The 23,494-nt window shown below is 44.3% G+C and overlaps 1 protein-coding gene across 8 annotated transcripts in view; it reads left to right on the top strand.

Moving 5' to 3' along the window:
* APBB2 (amyloid beta precursor protein binding family B member 2) overlaps nucleotides 1–23,494 on the top strand; it is a 152,269-nt gene that overhangs the window by 57,262 nt on the left and 71,513 nt on the right. For 4 of the 8 annotated variants that reach the window (XM_070757029.1, XM_070757034.1, XM_070757028.1 and 1 more), the window contains exons 3-4: nucleotides 9,483–10,298; nucleotides 22,515–22,723. In XM_070757029.1, coding sequence (XP_070613130.1) covers nucleotides 9,483–10,298; nucleotides 22,515–22,723 — 1,025 coding nt within the window. The remainder of the gene's footprint in view (nucleotides 1–9,482; nucleotides 10,299–22,514; nucleotides 22,724–23,494) is intronic. The other 4 variants (XM_070757035.1, XM_070757030.1, XM_070757027.1 and 1 more) reach the window with 1 other exon arrangement.

Genomic DNA, 23,494 nt, shown 5'->3' on the forward strand with positions numbered 1-23,494 from the left:
GACATTGTTTAATTGACGGGACCCGGAGAAGGCCCACTCTGTGGGACCTAATCGGTCGCTGGGATACGTGCGGCAGAAGGCGGTCTCAGAGATATTCTGGTCCAGTGCCATGAAGGGCTTTAAAGGTCATAACCAACACTTTGAATTGTGACCGGAAGTTGATCGGCAACCAATGCAGACTGCGGAGTGATGGTGAAACATGGGCATACCTAGGTAAGCCCATGACTGCTCTCGCAGCTGCATTCTGCACGATCTGAAGTTTCCGAACACTTTTCAAAGGTAGTCCCATGTAGAGAGCATTACAGTAGTCGAACCTCGAGGTGATGAGGGCATGAGTGACTGTGAGCAATGAGTCCCGGTCCAGATAGGGCCGCAACTGGTGCACCAGGCGAACCTGGGCAAACGCCCCCTCGCCACAGCTGAAAGATGGTTCTCTAATGTGAGCTGTGGATCGAGGAGGACGCTCAAGTTGCGGACCCTCTCCGAGGGGGTCAATAATTCCCCCCCCCAGGGTAATGGACGTTGGATAGCTTGTCCTGCCCACGGTGGTTAAAGTGAATCCTTGCCGTTGTTAAGATATTAACACGGTTGTTAAGTGAAGCAGGATACACCATTGATTTTGTTGGCCGGAAGGTCGCAAATGGGGAATCGTGTGAATCCAGTACACTACGACCGTCGTTACTGTGAACCAGTTGCCAAGCATCTGAATTTTGAATATTTGACCACAGGGATGCTGCAACAGTCATAAGTGTGAAAACTGGTAACCAGTCACTTATTTCAGTGCTGTAATAACCTCGGATCGTCACCAAGTGAACTGTTGGAAAACCAGGGCTACCTGTAGTAGCTTAGCTGAGCAGTCTTGTGGCCTTTTGAGATAGCCTGCCAGTGGCCAACATAGCGGCATCAGACTCGGACAGTGAGGAACTTGGGAGGAACTTGGGCCAGTCCTGGAGTCTGGAGAAGGCTCTACATCCAAGGCAGAGATGGGGCCAGGGCCATCGGATAGTTATCAGCTGCCTTCGGAGTCAGAGATAAGTGGGGCTGAAGAACGGCTGCAGCCTTTTCCCGATGTGCGCATGGACAGAGCTGTCAGGAAAAGGGAAAAACTAAGGAAGAGGGGTTGACTCTGGAGTAAAGGCACAAGGGGAAGTTGAATTCTCCCCCTAATAAATATCCATTTTCGACAACCACATTCCATTGTTGATTCCCTGTCAGTTTGCAATCTTCCAAGAACTTTTGCCAAGACAAGTAGCTTTTACTTTGTGTCTTATCAGTTTCATTTTTGTCCCCTAAGTACATGAAAAAACTTGTGCGGTATGCGCTGTTTTCCATACTTCCTGTTTACGGTGAAATGAAAACAAAGATCTCGTATCCCCCATAAATGAAACAAGCAAGCTGTTTACGATAGTACCTCTCTTTCCCTAGAGGTGCAAGAAATGCATGGTTTTTAAAAAAAATTACCTCCATCTGTTTTTTATTTATTTATTTATTCATTCATTCATTCATTCATCCATCCATCCATTCACTCATTCACTCATTCATTCATTCATTCATTCATTCATTTATTAGATTTGTATGCCGCCCTTCTCCGTAGACTCGGGGCGGCTCACAACAACAATAAGAAACAGCATAAAACAAATCTAATATTTAAATTACTAAAAGCCCTTATTAAAAACCAAGCATACACACAAACATACCATTCATAAATTGTATAGGCCCAGGGGGAAGGTATATCTCAATTCCCCCATGCCTGACGACAGAGGTGGGTTTTAAGGAGCTTACGAAAGGCGAGGAGGGTGGGGGCAATTCTGATCTCTGGGGAGAGTTGCTTCCAGAGGGCCGGGGCCGCCACAGAGAAGGTTCTTCCCCTAGACCCCCGCCAACCGACATTGTTTAGTTGACGGGACCCGGAGAAGGCCCACTCTGTGGGACCTAACTGGTCGCTGGTATTCGTGCGGCAGAATTTTTAAAATAGAACAAATGGAACTGGGTTCCAACGTTTGAACGTTTTCAATCGTAGATGTCTTGCACTCATCTGAAGCCCTTGGGAATTTGGGATGTGGGTTTCTTCGGTTTTGGACAAAATTGGGGGTTTTGCAAGGTGTTCCCGAAGCATCTCTGGGTGCACTGAATTTGGATTCTTGGTGTACGGAAATGGCACAGAGAACCTAAATCTAGGCACAATTAGAGAAAGCACCAGGTAGATGTTGCACTGACTAATTAAGGTTACTTGGTTTCCATATGTGTCACATTTCTTATATGCATCAGAAGTAATTTATAATTCATAATTCTTGTATCACGAGATGAGTGGCCTATAAATCTAATCAATCTAATCTAATCTAATCTAATCTAATAATACAATACAATACAGTATAATACAGTAGAGCAGTGTTTCCCAACCTTGGCAACTTGAAGACATTTGGACTTCAACTCCCAGAATTCCCCAGCCAGCAAATGCTGACTGAGGAATTCTGGGAGTTGAAGTCCAAATATCTTCAAGTTGCCAAGGTTGGGAAACACTGCAGTAGAGTACAGTACAATACAACACAGCTTTGTGTGCCAAAAGGGTACACACCCCACAGTGATGGTCTGCCAAAATTTTTACTGCCACACTGTGGACATGGCTTATTTTGTGGCTTGGTGGTAGGAGTGGCTTGACGGCCTTGTGACCAAGTGGGAGTGGCTTGGCAATCATGTGACTGGGATGGCTTAAAGGTCATGTGACTGGGTGGGAGTGGCTTACCGACGAAGGTATGTTTTCAAATAGGTGCTTGGCCTCTTTTTCGGTTGATTAAGTCCCATTATTTGAATAGCCATAAAAAGGACCAAGGATAGACAGCATTATTTGTTGAGGAGCACAGTCACATTTTAAGGTTTTGTATTGAACCCATAAGGTTCAGTATGATAACAGATTAGGGAAGTAGTTCAATTTTCTTTCATTGCTATAAAAATTGAGTTCTAGATAATGATTAAAATGATTAAAGCATTTATGGGTAAAAACTTACTATTTAATTATTTCCTATTTTAAAAGTAATTAAGGATCATACTAAGGTACTGGAAAAGGAAGGACAATAAGAAACTTATTAAGTATTCAATAAATAGTGCACAAACTTACTATTCCCATTGCGCCCCCACCCCATGGGGACAGCAGCCTATTACTGGCACCCTGCCTGTCAAAACCGAGATGTGGGGGGGGGGAGCTGTGCACGCCCCCCCCCCATGCCCTGTTTTGGGTACCAGAGTCACCAAGGGCCGGTCCTTCACTGTTTTCAGAACGCCCGCACGTTGTTTTTGACACCCCTGGGCTACAACAATATTAGATGTTTAATTTTTGTATTACAGAGATCAAATTCCAACACTGGGATTCACAGTCCTAGTGGACAACCATTTAAACATGTGCCAGCCATGTGCAGCAGCTGCCATAAAAGCCAACACAGTTCTAGGCGGCATTAGCAGAGGCATAGAATCAAGATCACATGGAGGGTCAATACCACTTTATAAGGCCTTGGTAAGGCCACACTTGAAATACTGCATTCAGTTTGGGTCGCCACGATGCAAAAAGGATGTTGAGACTTTAGAAACATAGAAACATAGAAGACTGACGGCAGAAAAAGACCTCCTGGTCCATCTAGTCTGCCCTTATACTATTTTCTGTATTTTATCTTAGGATGGATCTATGTTTATCCCAGGCATGTTTAAATTCAGTTACTGTGGATTTATCTACCACGTCTGCTGGAAGTTTGTTCCAAGGATCTACTACTCTTTCAGTAAAATAATATTTTCTCATGTTGCTTTTGATCTTTCCCCCAACTAACTTCAGATTGTGTCCCCTTGTTCTTGTGTTCACTTTTCTATTAAAAACACTTCCATCCTGGACCTTATTTAACCCTTTAACATATTTAAATGTTTCGATCATGTCCCCCCTTTCCCTTCTGTCCTCCAGACTATACAGATTGAGTTCATTAAGTCTTTCCTGATACGTTTTATGCTTAAGACCTTCCACCATTCTTGTAGCCCGTCTTCGGACCCGTTCAATTTTGTCAATATCTTTTTGTAGGTGAGGTCTCCAGAACTGGACACAGTACTCCAAATGTGGTCTCACCAGCACTCTATATAAGGGGATCACAATCTCCCTCTTCCTGCTTGTTATACCTCTAGCTATGCAGCCAAGCATCCTACTTGCCTTTCCCTACCACCTGACTGCACTGTTCACCCATTTTGAGACTGTCAGAAATCACGACCCCTAAATCCTTCTCTTCTGAAGGTTTTGCTAACACAGAACTGCCAATACAACACTCAGATTGAGGATTCGTTTTCCCCCAAGTGGAAAGAGTGCAGAGAAGAGCAACAAAGGTGATTAGGGGACTAGAAGCTAAAACATATGAAGAACAATTGCAGGAACTGGATATGTCTACTTTGATGAGAAGAAGGACCAGGGGAGACATGATAGCAGTGTTCCAATATCTCAGAGATTGCTACAAAGAAGAGGGAGTCAAGCTGTTCTCCAAAGCCCCTGAAGGTAGAACAAGAAGCAATCGATGGAAACTAATCAAGGAGAGAAGCAACTTAGAACTAAAGAGAAATTTCCTGACAGTTAGAACAATTAATCAGTGGAACAGCTTGCCTCCAGAAGTTGTGAATGCTCCAACCCTGGACGTTTTAAAGACGATATTGGACAATAATTTGTCTGAAGTAGTGTAAGGTTTCCTGCCTAAGTAGGGGGTTGGACTAGAACAGTGTTTCCCAACCAGTGTGCCGCGGCACACTAGTGTGCCGCGAGACATGGTCAGGTGTGCCACGAAGAAGGAAGCTCAGCTTCTGGTCTCGCAACTTTTTGCTGAGAGTGCGAAGAGCAAAACGTTGTGAGACCAGAAGCTCAGCTTCCTTCTTTGCGCCTTCCAAGTTTTCCGGCAGCTGCAGCGCCCCGCCCGTCTGGAGCTTCCCTGACGGTGGCAGCAGGTGAGCTTTGGGGCCTGGCGGGAGGGTGGCGGCAGTGGGAAGGCGGTGGCTGCAGCGGCACCGGGCAGTAGCTGCTGGGCGGCGGCAGGGTGGTCGGCTGTGAGCCAGAACTCCAGGACAGAGGCACCGACATGTTGCTGTACGCCGTACATGCTGGCATTGCGTGACTGACACTTGCCTGCTGGCTGGGCCGGGACGGAGGCTCCAGCCCCACGCCCATGCCCAGTGCAACACCAGCATGTACGGCGTCTAGCAACATGTCCAGCCGCCGCCGTCAGTGCCTCCGTTCCGTAGCTCTGCCTCACAGCTGACCACCCTGCCGCTGCCCCACAGCTACTGCCCAATGCCGCTGCTGTGGCGTGGTGTACGAGAAAGATAGAGCGAAAGAAAGAGAGAGATGGCAAGAGAGAGAAATGGATAGCAAGAGAAAGAGAGAGAGAGAAAGAGAGGGAGAGAATGGGGGGGAGAGAGAAAGAGAGATAGCAAGAAAGAGAGAGAGAAAGAGAGAGGGAGAGAGAGAAAGAGAGAGGGAGAGAGTGGGAGAAAGAAAGAAAGACAGCAAGAGAGAGGGGGGGGGAAGGAGGGTGACGGAAAGACATAGAGGGAGGGAAGGAGGGAGAAAAAAGAAAGCAAAAAAGAGAGGAAGGGAGAAACAAAGAGGGATGGAGAGAGAGAAAGAAACAGGAAGGAAGGAAGAGAAAGAGGGAGAGAGAGAGAAATAGAGCGAAAGGGAGGAAGAGAGAGATTTTTTTTGTCCAAACTATTTTTAATCCCCCCCCGCTCAATGTTCCCCAGGATTTTGCAAATGTGAATAATGTGCCACGGCTCAAAAACGGTTGGGAAACACTGGACTAGAAGACCTCCAGGGTCCCTTCCAACTCTGTTATTATTATTATTACTGGGAGTTTGGGAATTTCTCAGCAGTTTTGATTTGTGGAACTGAAGAAGTGGACGGAAATTAGAAAGCTAAATAGATTCTAACCTTTCTCAGAATGCGGATGAGATATTTGAATAAAAGATGTCTAATCTCTGCCTCCGGTGGTTGGCTCCTTCCGTAAATATCAAATACTTTCAGACATAAATCTTGCCCTCGCCTTGCATGCCCAAAATTAAAGTTCCCAGCTCTGGTCGGGTGGGATTTTTTTCCCCCCTGTAAAAAGGCAAAGTTTTAGAAGCTTAAGTCATTTGCAGTAAATAAAAGGGTGCCAACATGCAGCGGCTATAAAATATCCATCTTGGCTGAGCTTTACGCGCCGCAACACTTTTCCTGCCCTCTTGTGATAATTCCCTTAGTCATTTTATAGCCTTAAAAGAAGGAGAGAAAAAAAATTGCAGGGTTACAGATTTAGAGAATCCAGATTTACATCCTTCCAAAAAAGGAGAACGGTGTAAATATTCTTATATAGTGAGAACCTTTAATGATTAGAATTTGGCATTCCTTCAGAGGTGTGGGTTGTTTTTTTTTTTTTAAAGAGCTAATACATTTTCTACTGCTGTAGCCAGCCTTTATGCGGGCTATAATTTAATCCAACCGCAGTAAGAGTTAGTTACCGTATTTTTCAGAGTACAGTGATACCTCGTCTTACAAACGCCTCATCATACAAACTTTTCGAGATACAAACCCGGGGTTTAAGATTTTTTTGTCTCTTCTTACAAACTATTTTCACCTTACAAACCCACCGCTGCCGCTGGGATGCCCCGCCTCCGGACTTACGTTGCCAGCGAAGCACCCGTTTTTGCGCTGCTGGGATTCCCCTGAGGCTCCCCTCCATGGGAAACCCCACCTCTGGACTTCTGTGTTTTTGTGATGCTGCAGAGCAATCCCAGCAATGCAAAAACGGGCACTTCGCTGGCAACGGAAGTCCGGAGGTGGGGTTTCCCAGCGAGGGGAGTCTCAGTGAAATCTCAGCATCACAAAAACACAGAGGTCCGGAGGTGGGGTTTCGTGGACTTCGGTGTTTTTGTGATGCTGCAATTTCACTGATGCTCCCATCGCTGGGAAACCCCACTTCCGGACTTCCGTTGCCAGCGAAGTGCTCATTTTTGCGATGCTGGGATTCCCGTGCTGGGAGTCCCCTGCAGCATTGAAAAAACACAGAAGTCCGGAGGTGGGGTTTTCCATGGAGGGGACCCTCAGGGGAATCCCAGCAGTGAAAAAATGGGCGGTTCGGCTGGCAAAAGGGGTGAATTTTGAGCTTGCATGCATTAATCGCTTTTCCATGGATTCCTATGGGAAACATTGTTTCATCTTACAAACTTTTCACCTTAAGAACCTTGTCCCGGAACCAATTAAGTTTGTAAGACAAGGTATCACTGTATAAGTATGAGTATAACCTTAGATTTTGCGGAGGAAAATAGTAGTAGTAGTAATAATAATAATAATAATAATAATAATAATAATAATAATAATGATCATCATCATCATCTGTAAAGAAACAGATGAAACAATTGATCACATACTCAGCTGCTGCAAAAAGATTGCACAGACTGACTACAAGCATAGACATGATGCTGTGGCACAGATGATCCACTGGAACTTGTGCCCGAATTACCATTTACCAGTGGCAAAGAACTGGTGGGACCATAAGCCCGAAAAAGTGGTCGAAAATGAGCAAGCAAAACTACTGTGGGACTTCCGACTTCCGACTGACCGAATTCTGAAGCATAACACACCAGACATCCTGATTGTGGAGAAAAAGAAAGTATGGATCATCGACATCGCAATCCCAGGGGACAGCAGAACTGAGGAGAAGCAGCTAGAGAAATCAGTGAAATACGAAGATCTAAAAATTGAGCTGCAACGACTCTGGCATAAGACAGTGAAAGTGGTCCCAGTGGTACTTGGCACTCCGGGCGCAGTGCCAAAGGATCTCGGCGGACATTTGAAAACCATCGGAATTGACAAAATCTCCATCTGTCAATTGCAAAAGGCCGCTATACTGGGATCGGCAAACATAATTCGCCGCTACATCACGCAGTCCTAGGTGCTTGGGAAGCGCCCGACTGGTGATGAAATACGAAATCCAGCATAGTGATCTCGTTTGCTGTGTTGTATTGACATAATAATAATAATAATAATAATAATAATAATAATAATAATAATTATTATTATTATTATTATTATAATATAATAATAATAATATAATAATAATAATAATAATAATTATTATTATTATTATTTATTAGATTTGTATGCCGCCCCTCTCTGGAGACTCAGGGCGGCTCACGACATAGCAATAATACAATACATTACAAATCTAATAAAAATTTAAAAGTCAATTAAAAAATACTAATATAACATAAACAGTGTCATAAAATTCCGAACTACACAATCGTACACATCCAACCCAGTTAATCATACAACAGAGGTCAGAAAACACAACAAAGGGGGGAGTTAGTCATCCCCACGCCTGGCGACAGGGGTGAGTCTTCAGCATTTTACGGAAGGCGAGGAGGGTGGGGGCTGTTCGAATCTCTCTTTGAGGCGAGGAGGGGCCAGGCACCCTAGCCCTAACCCAAACCCTTCATGTGAGTGACATCAAGTTGGCCACCTTTAAGCCAGTCACATGACCTTTAAGCCGCCCCTAGTCACATGATTGTCAAGCCACTCCTGCTTGGTCACATGGTCAGCAAGCCACACCCACAAAATCACCTCGAGGTTCAACTACTGTAACGCTCTCTACATGGGGCTGCCTTTGAAAAGTGTTCGAATGCAGCTGCGAGAGCAATCATGGGCTTTCCTAAATATGCCCATGTTACACCAACACTCCGCAGTCTGCATTGGTTGCCAATCAATTTCCGGTCACAATTCAAAGTGTTGGTTATGACCTATAAAGCCCTTCACGGCATCGGACCAGAATATCTCCGAGACCACCTTCTGCCGCACGAATCCCAGCGACCGATTAGGTCCCACAGAGTTGGCCTTCTCCGGGTCCCGTCAACTAAACAATGTCGGTTGGCGGGCCCCAGGGGAAGAGCCTTCTCTTTGGCGGTCCCGACTCTCTGGAACCAGCTCCCCCCAGAGATTAGAACTGCCCCTACCCTCCTTGCCTTTCGTAAACTCCTCAAAACCCACCTTTGTCGTCAGGCATGGGGGAACTGAGATATTTCCCCCGGGCCTATATAATTTATGTATGGTATGTTTGTATGTATGTCTGCTTAATAATGGGGTTTTTTAAATATATTAAATTGTAAATTATTAGATTTGCCATGAACTGTTTTATTGTGTTGTGAGCCGCCCCGAGTCTACGGAGTGGGGCGGCATACAAATCTAATGAATGAATGAATGAATGAATGAATGAATGAATGAATGAATGAATGAATGAATGAATGAATGAATGAATGAATGAATGAATGAATGAATAAATAAATAAATAAATAAATAAAATAAGCCACACCGCAGTGTGGTAGTAAAAAAGTTTGCAGCCCTTCACTGACCTTGAAGCTTTGGTGCGCCGTTGTGATTTTGCACCGGGTGATTGCGGGCGTTGCGTTTCTCACAAGCTTTTGTGTTTCTCCTCTAGTTGATTCCGGTGTGGAAACCTTGGCGGGGTTTATGGCAAGTAACGGCACGTCGGACGTTGTGAACCGGAATGGACCCACCATGCCTCCCAACACCCTTCACCTGCGCTCCTCCCACAACGAACTGCTGAATGCCGAAATAAAACACACGGAGGTAAAGAATGTCACCCCCCCCAAATGTAGGAAGAAGTACGCGCTGACCAACATCCAGACAGCCATGGGCCTTTCAGATCCGGCAGCCCAGCCGTTGCTGGGCAGCAATTCCTCCAACATCAAGCTGGTGAAAAACGGGGAAAACCAGCTCAGGAAAGCAGCCGAGCAAGGACAGCAGGACCCCAACAAAAACCTCGCTGCTCCGTCAGTGACGACCGGTCTAAACATAACTTCTGAGAAGTTGGAGGGGAAGGAACCAAGCCAACAGGACTCTTCCGCCGGTGAAATCCTGCCCACCCAACACCGGAGATCGAAGAGCTTCCTCAACTACTATGCAGATCTCGAGACGTCCGCCAGGGAGGTGGAACAGGAGAGCCAAGCGGCGGTGGAGGAGAAGTTGCCTTCACAATGCAATAGCCAAGCCTCCGTGGTCATGGCGAATGGAGATGCCTTGCCTCAGAAGCAAAACAAGGCAGCGAGCCCCGAAGATGGGCCGGCGGCAACCATCTCTTCCAGCCCAGAGACTAAAAAGGACCACCCTAAAACCGGCGCCAAGACAGATTGCGCGCTACACAGGATCCAGAACCTGGCTCCGAGCGACGAAGACTCTAGCTGGACCACCTTGTCTCAAGACAGCGCTTCTCTGAGCTCTCCGGATGAAACAGGTAAGGATGTTTCTTTGGTGTTTCTTTGGGCCTTGGGGGAGGCAGGTGGGGTGTGACGTATGATGCAGCAATAGCGTTTAGACTTACAGGTTGTTCTGTTGAGCTCTCTGGTATAATCCTCCCGAAAATACACAGATACAGTTTCAGACACACACACGTTTGAAAATTCAAAACAATGTTCTTTATACCGAAAATGCAAATAAACCAAGCCCTCTTTTTGTATAGCAAAGAGCACTCATCTCCAAACAAACTGGTAATTTGTACAAGTCCCTTATCAGTTCTGAGATACTTAGCTTGCAGCTGTGAGGCAATTCACAGTCCTTCTTCTTTCACAAAGTGAAACACACTTTGCTCGGGTTTAGTTTCAAAGTGGGGAAAAATCAGCACACAAAAGGTCAAAGTCAGTAAAGCAGTCACGAAACACAAAGATCAGATAATCCTCCACAATGGCCAAACCCACAGGCTGCTCTTTATAGCTGCCTCACTAATTACCACAGCCCCACCCAACCACAGGTGGCCTCATTTTCTTTGATAATAATCTCTCAGTTGTTGCTGCCTATGCATCGCTCTCCACATATGTGGATGTATCATTAACTCTTGTTCCGAATCCAAGGAGGAGCTAGATAATTGATCTCCTTCTGAGCTGTCTGCCACACTCTCCTCCTCCCTGTCGCTCATGTCTTCTTGGTCAGAGGAGCCTTCATCAGCAGATTCCACCGCGGGAGGGCAAAACAGGCCTGCAGCATGTGGATGTCTCCCCCACATCCACAGTCCTTGGGGCAGGAGCTGGGCCAGAGCTAACCACAACACAGGTGAAACTCAAAAAATCTGAATATCGTGCCGACGTTCATTTACTTCAGTAATGTCACTTAAAAGGTGAAACGTAACATGTGAGAGAAAGAAAGACAAAAGCCAGGTATGAGAGAAGAAGAAAAAGTGTTTTATTTTTTCAGTCCGTCAACATAATGAACTGTTACTCCTACTTCAGTATGCACATGCGTAGTGTTACAAGATGAAGTAACTTATAATAAGTAGGTGTAAGGACAAAGCTTTAGAGAGTTTATAGAAAACCTTGACAGCAGATAAGAAAATATGTTTGTTTGTTTTTTAAAAAAAAAATATTGAATTTTCAAAAGGACAAACAAAGACATACAACACTAAACATTTAAGGAGCTACCATTGCTCCTCTTGTTGTAGAGGTCTAACTAATACAGAAATATAAAAAATCCTAACTATAATCAGATCAAAGCAGAAATGTCAGACATGTAAGTTACATTCTTGTTAAACTTAACTCTATATTTTTGATATTAAACTTATTAATTAAATTTCTTTACATTTTAAAATATTCTATGCTTATACAAACAGGGAAAAAAAAGAAAAAAGTTCTTAGTAATACTACTTAATATTTAATTCTATGTTGTAGTTAATTATTAATACCATTTTTAAAACTCCACCAATCATATACTTTATCCCATATTTTATAATATTCTGTTTCAGTTTGATTATTTAAACATTTAGTCATCATATCTAGTTCTGCACAGAAAATATGTTTTAATGATACCGGCTAGCAGAGAGTTTACAATGAAAGTGCTTGCAAGCTTATGATGTTCCCAGCTTTTACTGGCTTGCAAGCTCTTTCATTGTTACTCTCTCGGTATAGGTTTTTTTAAGCCCTTAACCAGGGGATAAAATAATGTGCTGAAGCTTAGCAGACTAAAGACACTAGCCAGATGAATACCTGGTGTTATGGTTAGCTCTGGCCCAGCTCCTGCCCCAAGGAATGTGCAGGTGGACGTGGGGGAGACATCCACATGCCGCAGGCCTGTTTTGCTCCCAGTAGAATCTGCCGATGAAGCCTCCTCTGACCAAGGAAGTGTGACTGACAGGGAAGAGGGGAGTTTGGCAGACAGCCTAGGAGGAGATCAATCATCTGGATTCTGAACAAGAATTAATGACACATCCACGCATGCGTAGAGTGATGCATAGGAGACAACAACTGAAGGATTATTACAAGAGAAAATGAGGCCACCTGTGGTTGGGTGGGGCTGCTGTAATTAGTGCTACAGATAAAAAAGCAGCCTGGTGTTTTAGCCTCATGGCAGTTTATCTGATTCACTGTTTCGTCAAGATCGTGGGTTTTGTGCTGTTCAAGATTGTGTGTGGACTCTCTGGACTTTAGAATTGGACTCAATTTCCCAGTTGTTGGGTGAGCAATTGGATTGCATTTAACCTGTGCCTTGTGTGTACCAGAAAATCCCTTTGACATTTAAAAGGGGAGTTGTTTCTGTTTTTCTGTTTATAAAAACTTTTGGGTTTTCCTTTTATCGTGTGGTATGTGTCTTCCTGGACTAATTTCCCTGTAATTACGGGCGGTTGAAACACGCTGGCAGAACACCTGGTAAGCGGATTCTTTTCCCTATTTTCCTCCCCCCAAACTAAGCTGCGTCTTATATTCCAAAAAATGCTAATTGAGACATTTCTTAAGTGAGTTTTGCCTCGTTATACAACCTTTCTTGCCAGAGTTGTTAAGGGAATCACCGTATGTCTCCCTTGTGTGTTCATTTACTTCTAACACCACCCAGCAGTTGTTAAATTAGTAAAACGCTCGTTAAGTGAATTTGTCAGAATGTCGCAAAAGCGAATTACATGGTGGTGGGGGGACAGCAATGGTCATAAACATGAATCAGTTGGCAGGCGTCTAAATTTTGATCACGGGAATGCTGCAACACTCATAAGTGTGAAAAACAGGCACAAGTCAATTTTTTGCAGTGCTGTTGCAATTTCGAACCGTCCTTAAATGCATCATTGTAAGTTGAGGACTACCTGAATTTATGCCGGTTGCAACGCCATGCAAATGATGCTCGTCCATCGTGTTCGAAGAGGACCTTGACATCAAAGTGCAAAATATAGATTCCTTAAAACCACATTTTTTACTTGTCTTTTAAAAGAAAATGATCCGGGGTGCAGCCTACAACTAGGATTCCCATAATTAATTTTTGAAATGGCATTCTACGTAGACCTGAATTTTAATTCCCATGTCAGCTGTGTGGGTTGTTTTTTTTTTAAGTAGAAAAAAAATCAAAAGACAGTTTCCCAGTTCTTTTTGGCTGACACAGTTCTTGGCATGGCTTAAATTATCGATCGATGCAAGGAGGAGGGACTTGGTGAGAAGGAGGGCGAAGTATTTTTCCTAATAGAACCGTTTCCCTAAATCAATCGTACTATTGCCGCAACGTATCTTCAGGGAGTTGAAGGTTGCAGCCGCCTTTATGCAGATTTTTCCCCCCTTTCTTTCTTTGCTCGTCGCTTTTAGGAAAGCGAATAAATTTTTATCGGACTTGGAAGCCTTCCTTCCTTTTTTTCGGTGTATCGAGGCATCTTTAATGCGCGTTTTGAAACAAGGCAAGAAATTTGGGCAAGCCAGTTCAACCTTGATGTGAGTCGTGCCTTAAAACTGAGATGGGTCAAAAAGGTGTCACGTTGGGCCCAGCCCGTCAGGAAATACAACGCTCTGGCAAGCTCATGTCGTAACAAAGGCCTTAGCGGGTACCACAACGTTGGGATTCCTTTTTTGGTGCGTGTTGGAGAAGGCGTTCATTTATACCTGCGGCTGCAAGGTCTTGTTATCCAACGACTGGTTGGGTCTTTCTCAGCTTCCAATTTCGTTCCATTTTAGAGTAATTAAATAAATGGCTTGTGGGAAGTGGAAGGAACTTGATTTAGACGCATGCACGCGCCCCCCCCCTCGCTTATCTGTCAGGCTGATCTGGAGTCTTACTTAAGTGGCGGAATCAGAAGCAATCATGTTAGAACATGCGCAGAGCGAACTTAAAGGATGCCGAAAGCAGACCGGACAAGATTGAACTGTCGAGGATTCTCTAGCAAATGTAAGTTATGAACATGCCATGCGTTCCTGTTGTAACTAGCGGAGACAGTGGAGGTGGGATTGAGCCGATTCGGACGGCTTCTGGTGAACCAGTAGTAGCGACCTGCGAATGGGAAGCGCAATCCCCTCCTATGTCGCTGTTTTTGAAGCCGCATCCATGCGTAGATGGTGTGCGTGAGCAAATTGCCGTGTTGTTTGATGTCGCACCCAAGCGGGTGGCACAAGCAAATTGCTGTGTGTTTGCGCCGTGTTTTGCGCATGCTCACATTTTTGACGCTTGGTGAACTTGTTGTTACTGTGCGTGAAATCCACTTCTGGTGGGCAGGTGCTATTAAAACAAAACAAAATAAATTATGTATAGCTTTGATTTGAGAAGGTTTTGGAAAAGCAGCCCTCTTTATCTTGCAAGTCTAAGAAATCTGTACTATGGCGCTACTACCGTGTTTCCCCGAAAATAAGACACTGTCTTATATTAATTTTTGCTCCAAAAGTTGTGCTACGTCTTATTTTCGGGGGATGCCTTATATTTCTCAAATAAGACAAATTCACAGGCAGAAAAACTGACACCCCCAAAGAAAGTGTACCGTATGGTACACTGATTATGGTACGGTACCTGTCAGTATGGCACACACACACACAAACGACGGCACTTATATGGTACAACAGTATACTCCCGCTATTGCAGCTTCCGGCCACCAGAGGAACTACAGTCTACCCACTGTAGTGGAGACTGTAATGGCGGTGAGACAGCAGCAGACTGTGTCTGCTGTACTGGACGGTAGAAAGTGATGGAAGGGGCCAGCAGGGGACGCCACATTATTACGGTACCGCTATGAACAGCTTTGAATGGTACCGTGTGTAAACTTGACTACGCCTTATTTTCGGGGGTGCCTTATATTAGCAAATTCTGCAAAACCTCTGACATGCCTTACTTTTGGGGTACGTCTTATTTTCGGGAAAACAGGGTAGCAGCGTCTGTATAAAGCAATCAGTTACCATGTTTTTTGGAGTATAAGGTTTCTTTTTTTCAGCCCTAACTGGCTGCTAACGATCTTCCCAGCTCTCACCTTGCAGGTTCTTTCATTGTTTCTCTCTGCAAAGAATGTTTTCCAAGCTCTTAAGTCTTTGCAGGGTTTTTTTTTCATTGCTCTAACTTGCTCTGAATAAGTTTCTTTCCAGCCCTAACCAGGTGCTAATAATGTACCCAGCTTTTACCGGCTTGCAAGTTCTTTCACTATTATTCTTTGCAAAGAATGTTTTCCAAGTCCTAAGTCTTTGCAGGGGTTTTTTCATTGCTCTGACTTGCTCTGAATAAGTTTATTTCCAGTCCTAACCAGGTGCTAACAATGTCCACAGTTCTTAAGGGCTTGCAAGCTCTTTCATTGTTACTCTCTGGGAAGAATGTTTTCCAAGCCCTAAGTCTGCAGAGTTTTTTCCATTGCTCTACTTGTGCCCAATGTTTCTTTCCAAGTACTAATGATGTTCCCAGCTCTTACTGGCTTGCAAGTTCTCTCATTGTTACTCTTTCTGAATAAAGTTTTTTTTAAAGCCCTTAACCAGGGGATAAAATAATGTGCTGGCTAAGGTTGCTAGCTAAATGAATACATGGTAAGCAGATTTTCCCCCTATTTTCCTCTCCAAAACTGTGGTGCGTCTTATACTCCATTGCATCTTATACTCTGAAAAATATGGCATTTAGTCTGAAAATTGTAAGCATTTGCACCGAAGTCTTAGAATTTTATTTTATCTTTATTTTATTTTTTGCAAATGATGTAATTTCCTTTTCAGGCATCCCAAATCTCTCCCCAGTGCTTCTTTTTTTCTTAAATCATCTTAAATCAACAGAGTACAGTCCTTTCAATGTTTTTCGAAGTCTGCCGTATAGTGGAAGATTAGTTTTGAAACGCTCAGCGTTTAGTCGGTAGATCTGATTGGTTTCTGTCGGATGGCTTTGACAAACGATCGGGAATCCTCCTCATCCCGTTTTATCGAGATGACAGTTGTTTCACAGCGTGGATTAATCGCCTGTTAAAATTGATCCGCCGGGAATAAATATTGGTACGGAGCGAGTTAAGAAGGGGGAAAAAAGTTGATATATAAATCAGTTAAGGATTTTTGTTTGGCTACAGTTATATTTATAGCCAGTCGCAAGAATGCCTGGGTTTAAAGATATTTATTATAAATGAGAAAAGATCTCATTAGTTAAGGTTGAAGCGTTAATCTTAATTGCACCCTGGGATATTGGTGTGAAATTTAAGTCGGCTTCCTTCGGTGAAAACCTACCAGCGTCTGTTGAATTATGCTGCCATCCTTAATTAAATTCGAGGAAAAATCAAGTCTGTCCCCCTGCAGCCTAAAATATTGTATTCCCTTCATTCAAATAGCAAGGTTTGCCACTGGAGATAGACTACAGTGGTACCTCATCTTACGAACTCCTCTTCTAACGAACTTTTCAAGATACGAACCCGGTGTTTAAGATTAGTTTTGCCTCTTCTTCCGAACTATTTTCACCTTCCGAACCCAAGCAGCTGTTGCTGGGATGAAGGGGTTTCTTTTTTTCCCCTTTTTTGAAGAAAGAAAAGGGAGGGGCAGCTTGGAGGAGTAAAGATTTTGCATGCTTGCAAAAGCACTGAAACGGTGTCTTTTTAAGAAAGAAAAGGGAGGGGCAGCTTGGAGGAGGAAAGATTTTGCGTGCTTGCAAAAGCACTGAAACGGTGTCTTTTTAAGAAAGAAAAGGGAGGGGCAGCTTGGAGGAGGAAAGATTTTGCGTGCTTGCAAAAACACTGAAACGGTGTCTTTTTAAGAAAGAAAAGGGAGGGGCAGCTTGGAGGAGTAAAGATTTTGCATGCTTGCAAAGGCACTGAAACTGTGTCTTTTGAAAAAAGAAAAGGGAGGGGTGCCCCCCTTGCCTTTCTTTCTTCCCACTCACCCTTTAGCCTAGCCTTGCTTCTTCCACCCGCCCCCTTTAGCTGCTCCTCCCTGCCCTCTGTTCGCCTCCCTTCTAAAGTTTGGGATTTTCCTGAAGGATTTGCACGCATTATTTGCTTTTACATTGATTCCTATGGGAAACATTGTTTCATCTTATGAACTTTTCACCTTACGAACCTCCTCCTGGAACCAATTAAGTTCGTATGATGAGGTACCACTGTATTTGGAGAGGTTACGATAGAATTATGGAGAACCTAACAGTTATATATGCGGTCGACAGCGGCTCTTCCAGGTTCTGTCGCTTGCATGTCCGCTGTTGAATTGCTCTCGTCTGGGTTCTGCCACGCATGCTCGTGCCGGAACCCGGAAGAGTAGTTGGCGGCAACGTGCATGTCCACAGGGAGGGCTCTGCGTGCCACTTCCGGCATGCGTGCCATAGTTTTGCCATCACTGGTATAGGGTCTGCTGCTTGAGCAAGGAGTTTAGGGTCTGCTGCTTGAGCAAGGAGCAACATCAGCTTCCAAATCATTCTATTCCATTCCTATTCCGTTCTCTATTCTGTTTTTTTCTTTTCTGTTCTATTTTCATTCCATCCCATTCATTGTCTTACTCCACTCCACTCCATTCCATTCATTGTCCTGTCCTGTTCTACTCCATTCCACTCTACTCCACTCCATTCATTGTCCTGTCCTGTCCTGTTCTACTCCACTCCATTTCATATTCCTGATTGTTTCTTGATTGTTTGTTTGAATCCTATGACAATCATTAAGTGTTGTACCGCATGGTTCTTGACAAATGTATCTTTTCTTTTATGTAAATTGAGAGCATCTGCACCAAAGACAAATTCCTTGTGTGTCCAATCACACTTGGCCAATAAAGAATTCTATTCTATTCTATTCCTTATTCTATTCTATTATTCTATTCTATTCCTTATTCTAATAATAATAATAATTGATAATAATAATAATAATAATAATAATAATAATAATAATAATAATAATTTATTGGATTTATATGCCGCCCCTCTCCGTAGACTCGGGGCGGCTAACAACAATGATAAAAACAGCATGTGACAATCAAATAATAAAACAGCTAAAAACCCTTATTTATAAAAACCAAACATACACACAAACATACCATGCATAACTTGTAATGGCCTAGGGGGAAGGAATATCTCAACTCCCCCATGCCTGGCGGTATAAATGAGTCTTGAGTAGTTTACGAAAGACAGGGAGGGTGGGGGCAATTCTAATCTCCGGGGGGAGCTGGTTCCAGAGGGCCGGGGCCACCACAGAGAAAGCTCTTCCCCTGGGGCCTGCCAAACGACATTGTTTAGTCGACAGGACCCGGAGAAGGCCAACTCTCTGGGACCTTATCGGTCGCTGGGATTCATGCGGTAGCAGGCGGTTTCTATTCTCTTCTATTCCTTATTCCCTTTTCTTTCTCTTCTCTTCTCTTCTCTTCTATTCCATTCCTTATTCTCTTCTCTTCTATTCCTTATTCTAGTCTATTCCCATTCCATACTACTCTACTCTTTGCAGCGTCTCCAAACTCATGTGATCAAAATTCAGACACACTCTTTGCAGCTTCCTGGAGTCACGCGATCCCCTTTTGCGACCTTCCCCCTAGCAAAAATCCATGGGGAAACCAGATTCGCTTAACAACCATATCACTCACAACAACCATGGTATATTCACTTACCAGCGGGGTCGAAGGAAGGTCGTTAAAACGGGGCAAAACTCACTTAAGAAACATCTCGCTTAGCAACAGAAATTTTGTGACCATAAAATTGAGGACTAGCTGTAAATATATATCGAAGGTAATCGGCCTTAATTTTGATTTGGCATTTAACGTAGCAAGGGTCTCTCAAATATATATTTTTTTTTGGGGGGGGGGGAGGAATTGGAAATGTTTATTGGAAATGTTTATGACTCTACCGTAGAAGTTGCTTTCAGAATGCGCATTGCCTTTCATTAGGTTTATTTATCACATGTTGTTTTTCTGGCTTACTTGTTTGGCATTTCGTTTCCAAGGGAAAAAAGCAATTGAATTTCTGATTGTTTGTGTTGTGCGGCGCCCGCAAGAGCGTGAACAATTGTTGCTGTGTTCCTTTCATCTTTGTTCAGTTGCTTGCTATGGAAGAAATCCCTCATTAGGAGCAGCAGCTGGGTATATTTTGCCTTCGCACAGTTGTTATTTGAGCTGGAAATTGCCCTGATTCATTTTCCTAGTTATAGGCGCTACTAGCGTTTGCAATATCCAGGGACCAAATGTTGCCGTATCTCTTGTGTGTCACGCAGCGGGGAGCGCCTGTTTGGAAAATGTTGTTGTTGTGGTTAGCTCTGGCCCAGCTCCTGCCCCAAGGACTATGGATGTGGGGGAGACATCCACATGCTGCAGGCCTGTTTTGCCCCCGGTGGAATCTGCTGATGAAGGCTCCTCTGACCAAGAAGACATGAGTGACAGGGAGGAGGAGAGTGTGGCAGACAGCTCAGAAGGAGATCAATTAGCTCCTCCTTGGATTCAGAACAAGAGTTAATGATACAGCCACGCATGCGGAGAGCGATGCGTAGGCAGCAACAACTGAGAGATTATTATCAAAGAAAATGAGACCACCTGTGGTTGGGTGGGGCTGTGGTAATCAGTGAGGCTCCTATAAAGAGCAGCCTGTGGGTTTGGCAATTGTGGAGGATTATCTGATCGTTGTGTTTCATGACTGCTTTACTGACTTTGACCTTTTGTGTGCTGATTTTTCCCCGCTTTGAAACTAAACCAGAGCAAAGTGTGTTTCACTTTGTGAAAGAAGAAGGACTGTGAATTGTCTCACAGCTGCAAGCTAAGTATCACAGAACTGATAAGGGACTTATACAAATTACCAGTTTGTTTGGAGATAAGTGCTCTTTGCTATACCAAAAGAGGGTTTGGTTTAAGTGAATTTTCATTATTAAGAACATTGCTTTGAATTTTCAAACGTGTGTGTGTCTGAAATTTGTACATGTGAATTTTTGAGAGGAGTCTACTAGAGAGCCCGACAGAACAATTGTGAGCGCGCCTTGTCCACCTCAGGTCATGAGGAGGATGAGCCAGGCCCCTCTGGTTACCCTGGGCCAGGGGGGTTGCCAACTGATGCAGAAAGTGATGGAGAGATAGATCTGGATGAACCTGAGGGACCACTAGAGGAGGGTGTTATGTCAATGGGCGAGTGGCCTGAGTCAGAGGATGAGGAGGACATTAGCGTAGATGAGCCACTCTTAGATGCTCGATTCAGGAGGTCACAAAGCAGACAACCACACCTGCATGGTAAAAGGAAGTCATTTATAACTTTAACTCTATGGGGTTTGCTGAACACTCCCAGCAAGTATAAAAGCAAAGGATTTTGGAGAATTCTGGGTGCGGTTTCAACATTGCTTCATGGACGCTGTGTTAGATCTGGGGTGCTCGAAAATCTGATTTCTACTTTGCAAAAGTTCTTTGCCAGACCCTGCACGACTGTTAGAAATTGGTCAGCTTAATTTCATTTCTCTTACAAATGTATCTTTTTCTTTTATGTACGCTGGGAGCATATGCACCAAGATTAATTCCTTGTGTGTCCAATCACACTTGGCCAATAAAAAAATCTATTCTATTCTATTCTATTTGAGGGAGGACAAAACCTTTTTTTCTAACTTACCTCTTTGAAATCTCGGTGTGTCTTATACACCAGTGCGTCTTATAGTCTGAAAAATACGGTAGGTTTGTTATTATAGAAATGGCTAGTTTATACTATTATACGTAAAAGTAAAAAGTTGAGTTTGATGTTGTTATCTACTGCACCAAAGGGAGTCGGGAAGTCCTCACCTTTTCTTTCTTTTTTCCTTCTTTTGTACACTTTTGCCTTCATTTTTCCATCTCCTATGTTTCCTACTATTTTCTTTTGTCGTTTTAAAGTACTGTATTAATAAATAAATAAGAAACTTTTTAAAAGGTGAATCTGCATAGACAACGGTCATTTCGTACATATCAGACCAGTGATGGCGAACCTTTTTTCCCACAGGTGCTGAAAGCAAGCGTGCATGAGCTCTCGCACGCACGTTTGTGCCCACACCCATAATTTAATGCTCCTCACGCACCTGCTCCAGGGGCAGATTACTCCTACCTCCACTAACCATGCGCTACGTGCGCAGCTCCAGGTGTCTTGCATGCGTGTCACACGGCCCGGGGTGTTTTTGCTTCTGCGCATGAGCAAGAACCAAAATCTTGTGAGGGGGAAAGCATGTGCATGAGATATTGGTCGGCCGAAACGTGGCCTCCAGGAAGGACGTCTTCGTGACGTCAAAGCTCCGCCTATGGAATTCCCTATTGGGATTCCCCACCTCGGTTTCAGCCTCCAGATCGGCCAAAAACGCCGCTGCCGATTGCAAAAACATCGCTCCACCAGGCGCCGCCGCCCGGCTGTAACCTTCTGAAACAGCCGAGTTCTTCTCCGTAGCCTCCGGAACCGGAACCAGAACCTGAACTTTTGCCGAACTTCTGGGTTCGGCGTTCGGGAGAACGCCGAGAAGCGCCCCAGCTGTTTCAGAAGGTGACAGCTGGGCGGCAGCGCTTCTCAGCAGCCACCCGAACCCGAAAAGTTCGGGTTCGGGAGAATGCCGAGAAGCCCCCCAGCTGTTTTAAAAGGTGACAGCCGGGCGGCGGCACCCAGCGGAGCGCCATTTTGCATTTCCCCCCCCTTGCACGCATTAATTGCTTTTACATTGTTTCCTATGGGAAACATTGTTTCGTGTTACGAACTTTTCGCCTTACAAACCTCCTTCCGGAACCAATTAGGTTCGTAAGACGAGGTATCACTGTAATAAAAATCAATGATAACAATAATATAAAAAACATACATACTTACAATCAGCCTAATTCCAGGCCTGCCGGAAAAGCCAGGTCTTAACGGCTTTCCGGAAGACTGATAGGGTGGAGATAATGCGGATCTCTGGAGACAGTTGGTTCCAAAGGGTCGGGGCCGCCACAGAGAAGGCTCTACTCCGAGGTCCCGTCAGCCGAAATCGTTTGGCAGACGGGACCTGGAGAAGGCCGACTCTGTGTGGGCCCTTACTGGCCGTAGCGAGGTATGAGGGAGGAGCCAGTGCCGTAAATGCCTGTGGCAACAACCTGCTTCCTCAGCCACCGATATTTCTCAACGGCTTAGCCGTTTGCTATGACGTCATCTATGACCACGCCTTAACTAGATTGCAAGTTATAGGGAAATGTCAGGCAAATATCAGGGAATTTCAAAATGCTTTTTCCCCTGGACACCCAATGGAGCGCATTCCATAGGTTCGCCATCACGGTATTAAACCATAGGTTTATTTTCCTTTTTCATTTGTTGTAAACTTTGCATTTGAAGAGACCTTTCGATGGATTCTTCTTCCCAGCAGATATTTGGAGCGACCATTCCTTTCAATCCGACCCTGACCTTCCCCCGGGTTGGAAGAAGATCAGCGATATAGCCGGGGTCTATTACTGGCACATACCCACAGGGACCACTCAATGGGAACGCCCCATCTCGGGACCCACGGATCTTCAATGCTCTAGAAAAGGGTCCTTGAGTTCCCTCACCTCATCGCCTACTCCAGAAACCGAGGTAAGCATTGAATGCATCCCTGTAATCACAGAGAGAGGATACGCCTTGATTTAAATGAATATGTCGTTTAAGTAAGTTTTATGCTTAAGACCTTCCACCATTTTTGTAGCCCACCCCTGGACTCGTTCAATTTTTTCAATATCTTTTTGTAGGTGAGGTCTGGAGACCTCACCTACAAAAAGATATTGATAAAATTGAGCGGGTCCAAAGACGGGCTACAAAAATGATGGAAGGTCTTAAGCATAAAACGTATCAGGAAAGGCTTAATGAACTCAATCTGTATAGTCTGGATGACAGAAGGGAAAGGGGGGACACGATCAAAACATTGAAATACAGTAGTACCTCTAGATACGAGCTGCTCCACATGCGAGTATTCCAAGTTACGAGCTGAGACGCGAGCAAAATTTCTGTTTGACACCCGAGCTCAAATTCAGGATACGAGCCGAGCGTCCACTAGGTGGCGCAAGAATTCCATTTTTTTTCCAGTTATCTCGGCGCGAAAAGCCAAATCTAAATGCATTCGTTCGAGATACAAATTGATCGACATACGAGCTCGGCTCTGGCACGAATTAAACTCGTATGTCGAGGTACCACTGTATGTGTAATGGTTAAATAAGGTTTGGGAGGGAAGTGTTTTTAATAGGAAAGTGAACACAAGAACAAGGGGGCACAATCTGAAGTTAGTTGGGGAAAAGATCAGAAGCAACATGAGAAAATATGATTTTACTGAAAGAGTAGTAGATCCTTGGAACAAACTTCCGGCAGACGTGG

The sequence above is a fragment of the Erythrolamprus reginae genome, chromosome 7 (genome assembly GCF_031021105.1).
Source record: "Erythrolamprus reginae isolate rEryReg1 chromosome 7, rEryReg1.hap1, whole genome shotgun sequence".
In the NCBI taxonomy this organism is placed as follows: Eukaryota; Metazoa; Chordata; class Lepidosauria; order Squamata; family Dipsadidae; genus Erythrolamprus; species Erythrolamprus reginae.